Source organism: Scyliorhinus torazame, chromosome 1 (genome assembly GCF_047496885.1).
Source record: "Scyliorhinus torazame isolate Kashiwa2021f chromosome 1, sScyTor2.1, whole genome shotgun sequence".
NCBI lineage: Eukaryota > Metazoa > Chordata > Chondrichthyes > Carcharhiniformes > Scyliorhinidae > Scyliorhinus > Scyliorhinus torazame.
Window position 1 is genome coordinate 390614922 of NC_092707.1, and position 6538 is coordinate 390621459.

General features: G+C 43.0%; 1 protein-coding gene across 2 annotated transcripts in view; it reads left to right on the forward strand.

Annotated features, from left to right (window-relative positions):
* Positions 1-4034, forward strand: part of LOC140427526 (probable methyltransferase TARBP1) — a 309002-nt gene extending 304968 nt beyond the window's left edge. The window contains exon 31 of one of the 2 annotated variants that reach the window (XR_011948558.1): positions 815-931. Coding sequence is in view for 1 of the 2 variants with exons in the window: in XM_072513011.1 (XP_072369112.1) it covers positions 815-1001 (187 nt within the window). In the remaining variant the exon portion in view is untranslated. Of the gene's footprint in view, positions 1-814 lie in introns of both variants that reach the window. The other variant, XM_072513011.1, reaches the window with a different exon arrangement.
* The last annotated feature ends 2504 nt before the right edge of the window (positions 4035-6538 follow it).

The window sequence follows — 6538 nt, forward strand, 5'->3', positions numbered from 1 at the left end:
GGGATCTGGAATCCGAACTCGGCCACCATTTTTAAAGGGCTCCCAAGTCAGCCTAACTTGGTGAAAATCCAGGCCCATAACTCTTATCGTTGATAATTGTAAGAACACATCTGGCTCACTAATGTCCTTTAGGGAAGGAAATCTGCCATCCTTACCTAGTCTGGCCTACATGTGACTCCAGACCCACAGCAATGTGGCTGGCTCATAGTGCCCTATTTTTTGTCAGCGTGTGCAGTAATCACTAAGCCAGGCCAGAGCTTCTGCAGTGGCTAAATGGAGCTCTCTGAGCCCACCGCTGAATTCTGTCAGGATGCCACGCAGCATCTGGAGTTGAAACTATATCACTGTTCCTTCACTGTTGCTGAGTAAGAGCCCCTCCCTAACAGCACCCTGGGTTTACCTACACCACATGGACAGCAAGGATTCAAGAAAATGGCTAGCGTCACCTTCACCGTCTGAAAAACAACTAGGAGTGGAGAACAAATGCTGTCCATGCCAGTATTGCTCACAGCCCATGGACGATTTGTTTCATTGCCAAAATAAGATAATATTGCAACTTGTGCACCATCAAATCAGATGTTTTCATGGAATAAAATGGAAGAATTTCTTCAGACATAAATATTTCTGCATAATTTTCAAATATAAAAATCACACTTTAGAACTGTGGAAATCAGTATTTTAACTTGCGATAGTTAAGCTGTAGGATGTCTGTCTGCCGCTTCAAGACCTTCGTCCTCTGTTTTTTAGATTAAAGCTTTGAGAAGTCGAGCAAATTATTTTTCCAGGGCTTACATGTTCGATTTTGTCTCCCTAGGAATGAACGAGAGGGAATTCCAGCCAATTTTATCCAGCACCTTGATGTGTGTGTGGAAATCCCACAGTGTGGTATCATCCGATCACTCAATGTTCATGTTAGTGGAGCTTTGCTCATGTGGGAGTACACACGGCAACAGATGACGAAGCAAGCTGTGAGACCAGAAACAGAGACTGCACAAAAGTGAAAATTAAAGATTGCTTCTTGTTAACTTGTGTCCTGTTACTTGTAAGTCAATAACGCTGTGCTGCTGTGAGCAAGCATCTCAGGAGGATGTCTACAAATCCTTAGATAATCTGGTGAAAATAAAGTGCTCCTGGAATTTTCGCTGGAAGTACTAAGCCGTGGACTGCTTTGGATGTACAAAGCCAAATGATTGGACTTCTTGTATCATTTTAATATTGTCAAAATAATATTTTTTTACATCATTTCGTCCTGGATCGCAACATGGGAACGGGAGTAGGCCATCCAGCCCTTCGAGTTTGTTCCATCGGTTAATTGCGTCATGACTGATGTTTCACCATTTACCCCCTTTAAGACCTTTGCCGAACACAAAATCTCTCAATCTCAGTTTTTGTCCTTTCAATTGTCCCACTTCAACAGCTCTTTGAGAGGAGAAACCCACAGAGATTTCCACTACCATTTGTGCGGAAAGGTGCTTCCTGGCTTCACTTTTCAAAGGCCGAGCTCTAATTATGTCCCCTTGTTCTGGACTTTCCTACCAGACGAAATAGTTTCTCTCTGATACGATGTTTTTGAGTAACAAGTTATGAACTAGACTTGCACAACAGTTGCTGCCCTTATTATCTTTTGAGTGAACCTCACTACCAGAATCCTACTTTTTATAAAACAAGCAGTGCAAAAGATTGTGACAAAGGTAACTATTAGTGATACTACTTTAATGTATGTATTTACCCAGAGAGTTTCTCTGACTTTTTTTTTGCTGTATGTTTTAAAGCACAAATGTTAATTTCTAGAGGATTATAATTGAAAGGCAGCAAAATTATGTTAAACTTGTATAGGATCTTGGTTAGACCGCCCTTGGAATACTGTGAAGCCTTGTTTGCAATTTTATAAAACAATATAACGGTCCTGGAGAAGATTCAAGAAAGATTTACACGTATGTTACGGGAACAGACAGAGAGGTTGTCCCTAACAGGGAAGATTGAACAGCCTCTTTTCTCTAGCAAGAGAAGGCCGAAGGACTGTCCAAGATATGTTGAGATGCGTTAAAAGACCTCCCAAAATGGGGCAGCACGGTGGCACAGTGGTTAGCACTGCCGCCTTACGGCGCAGATGACCCAGGTTCAATCCCAACCCCGGGTCGTTGTCCGTGTGGCGTTTGCACATTCTCCTCCCTGTCTGCTTGGGTCTCACCCCACAATCCCAAAGATGTGCAGGGTAGGTGGATTGGCCACTCTAAATTGCCCTTTAATTGGGAAATAAAATTGAGTACAGAATTAGAAGAAATTACTTTATCCAGTGAGTGGTTAGAAGGTGCAGCTTGCCAACATCACAGTGGAGTTGAGGTGAATGGTATAGATGCCGATGAAGGGAAAGCATAACACGGGGAAGAAAGGAATGGAAGGATTCATTTTACTGGGGTTAGCTAAAGGGGGCGGAGGAGGCTCTGGCAAAACACAAACACTGGAATAGATGTGTTGGACCAAATGATCTGCTTTTGAACTATGAATATTTTGCTTTGTTAAAAATGATCTCCAAAAGAGCATCACTGTTTTCTACAGGATAATGGTGATTTTCCTTGGCTGACACCTTCAGCTGCTTGAGTGGTACCCAAAAATTACGACTTGCAACAGAAGTGGCTGATTATGTCCGAAAATCTCTCTGTGCGCATTACTTTCAATGAGTGACTTTGATGTGTAGCCTGTAGTCACAGTTATGGAGCCAAACTGCAGGTTGGGAGGGTTCAACGAGTAGCTTTGTGGACAAGTTCAGTTACCTTCACTCGCACCTCCCATTCTCATTAAGGTCTTTTGCACTAAAACTAGGTGGCTCAGTTTCATTGATGTTAATTCAACCCCCTGACACCCACTGGGCCAAAAGCTGAGCAAAAGTGAGACCAAATCTAACGGTGATATCCATAATTCTTCACAACCACTTTAACTTCTAGACTGAGTCCTCATGGGGTTAGGTGGCACAGTGGGTTAACACTCAGTACGTTCAGCTCTCGGACCGGGATTTACATCCAGGACCTGGGCTGACGGGATGGAAATCCATTTGCTAGAAAGGCGATATGTGAATTCAAGTCCTAATGGTGTGCTCCTGCAGTACAGGACTGTTGCTATGCAGAGCTGTAGTATTGACTGGGGTAAGGTGATTAAGCCATAGTCCACAAAATATCATAGCCACCTCTCTCCGTTGGAAAGTAACAATTGGTTATATGTAGCTTGAAGGGCCTTCATGAACTGTCACAGCCGGTATGGCGAATGAACCCATGCCATTGGCAACGTTCTGCATCAACTCTAGCCAACTGAGCAAACCGGCCCCTGACTGGAGTAGGGAATGAAGATGTCTCACAAAATAATTGGGGATTAATTTAGAGCTTGGTGTTGAGGCAAATAAAAACTAAGATGTACTTGAATGAGATGTAATCACATCTGATCTATGATGGCTTGATCCTGATATTTAAAGACCAACCAAATAGTGTTCCATTTCACAGCATTAACCTCCCTCATTCGAGCAGAGGGTTTAAAAAAAATAAGTATTTCTAAAAAAAAATATGATATTCCCTGTTTGAAATCAGTGTTGGAGTTTTATCAAGGTTTCCAAATTCAAAACTTTTTTTTTCATATCTGCTTTTAATTTTCTCAAATTAATTGAAGTTTATCCATTCGCAATTAGAGTCCGAGTCATTGCAGCCTCGAAGTATGCCATTCAGCCCATTGAATCTATGCTGGCGCTATGTAAAGCAATCCATTTAGTCCCAATTGACAATCGACAAACTGGAAATGAAAATGGACAAATTTGATACGGTGTATGGTGTTTAACTTAAAATTGAGTTTTATATTATTTTGACTGCATCTTTTAAAATCCGGATCCAATGTGCCCCACGGTATTTGTACAGAAACACTGCGAATTCAGTGTGAAATTTTAAAATATTTTTCATGAACTGATTTGAATTTTTAAAACCTAGCCAGTTTTATATTCTTTACAGTTTCACATATGCAAGCTTCAATAGATAATAAATAATTTGAATGAATTGATGATGGTGTTGTCTCAAAAGTATTTTGTGAACATTTGAAAAAAAAAACATTTAGAGTACTCGATCCTTTTTTTTTTCCAATTAAGGGACGATTTACCGTGGCCAATTCACCTACCCTGCACATCTTTTTGGGTTGTGGGGTTGAGACCCACGCAGACACTGGGAGAATGTGCAAATTCCACACGGACAGTGACCTGGGGTTGGGATCGAACCCGGGTCCTCGCCGCTGTGAGGCAGATGTGCGAACCACTGTGCCGCCCTGTGACTATTTATTTTTGACTTTCATTGCTGAGCCCAGAGGAATCGTGCCTTTCTGTAGTGTTTGTGGACCTTGGTTAGAATGAGTTTGGCTATCAGCTCAGGCTCACAGTGGGTACAACTCGTGTGTGGAAATGGAAAGACTACAATGAGTAAGAGTTGCTCGTCTATCAATGATATTAATGGGGGTCAATATGGCACACTATTAAGCTGCTGTACTGCCCCTACCCAAAAAGATCAATGTATGAATTAATTTCCCTGAGAATGTGCCAATCTTGCTCAATTCTAAGGCTGCCTACTACAGAGAGGTGGCCATTTTGTACTGACCTATATATTGATTTGATCATCAGACACCTCTTATTTACACTGGAGAATTGGACTGACTGAATTGTAATTTAAAATGAGCTAATTGCTTCAGTCAGCAAAGTGCCTCTCGCTGAAATACTCAGCAGGTCTCTGGCCATCTGTGGCTGCACAAATTGACAATTTAATTTATATTTTTCCTTGCGAGGAAAGTATTTCACACTGAAAGCACAGCCTGACCCTTCAATACAGGGGCACTTCCTTTTTAGTGTGCATTGCTGAGCCGAATACATCTCTCCTGTTCTTTAACAGACTTCGAAATAATGGATGTGACAAAAACTCAAATGTTCTATTCGCCAACACTGATGGCATTCAGCTCATTCGGTGCAAAGTTCACCAAAATTAAATATAATAAGGATAAAAGTACTCTTGTTCAGTGCCTTTCTTAACGGCAGCAGGTCACAAAGCCAAAACACATCTGGAATATGGTAGCTGTCATGTGGCCAAATGCAGCAGCCAAGTTGTGCAAACAAGGTCCCTCAAAAAGCAATGATAAATAACTAGGTCATCTATTGTTTAATCATGTTAATTTGAGGATTAGAAATTGGCGAGGACACTGGACGAGCTTGCTGCTCTTCACTCGTGTTTAAGGATCTTTTATACCAACCTAAGAGAAACGGAGTCCCAAATTGAATGCCTTATCAGAAAAATAGCACATAGGCGGCACGATAGCACAGTGGGTAGCACTGTTGCTTCACAGCGCCAGGGATCCGGGTTCGATTCCAGGCTTGGGTCACTGTCTCTGCGGAATCACACGTTCTTCCTACTTGCGACACTGATAAAGAGTATTATGTAGCAGTGCAAGTTTACGTTATTTTTTATGGGATCTGGGCTTCATTGGCCAGGCTGTATTTTTTGCCCTTTAAGCCCTCTTGAAAAGGTGGTGGTGAGCCGCCATCTTGAACTGCTGCAGTCCATGATGTAGGTATACCCGCAGTGCTGTTAGGGAGGGAGTTCCAGGATTTTGACCTGGCCACGCTGAAGGAACGGTGGCATATTTCCAAGTCAGAATGGTGAGTGGCTTGAAGGGGAACCTCCAGGTGGTGGTGTTGCCAAGTATCTACTGCCCTTGTCCTTCTAGGTGGTAGAGATCACGGGTTTGCAAACTGCTGTCGAAGAAGCCTTGGCGAGTTGCTGCAGTGCATCTTGTAGATGGTATATTCTGCTAGTGTGTGTCGGTGATGGAGGGAATGGAAGTCGAAGGTGCTGGATAGGGTGCCAATCAAGCAGCCTGCTTTGTCCTGGATGGTGGTGGAGCTGTTTTAAAATTTGTGCCCAATTAATTTTTTCCAATTAAGGGGCAATTTAGCGTGGCCAATCCACCTACCCTGCTCGTCTTTGGATTGTGGGGGCGAAACCCACACAAACACGAGAAGAATGTGCAAACCACCAGACAGTGACCCAGAGCCGGGATTGAAATTGGGACCTCGGTGCCGTGAGGCAACAGTGCTAACCACTGCGCCACCGTGCTGCCCTTGGTGTTGAGCTTCTTGAGTGTTGTTGGAGCTGCACTCATCCAGGCAAGTGGAGAGTACTCCATTATACTCCTGACTAGTGCCTTGTGCATGGTGGACAGGCTTTGGGATGTCAGGCAGTGAGTTACTTGCCGCATGATTCCCAGCCTCTGACCTGCCCTTGTAGCCACAGTATGTATTTGGCTAGTCCAGTTTAGTTTCGGGTCAAAGGTAACCCCAGGATGTTCTTTAAAAATATTTTATTAAGACATTTATGGTTTTATATCAACGATACCAATGTAAACATAGTTCAGTGCGTAACACATCCCTCCATCTCCCACTGTTCCTCCCTACTCTAGACACAAAATAGCCTAACTCCCACCTACCCCGCCTTATTGAATCTGCTGACAGTTTAGTTTTCTCCGA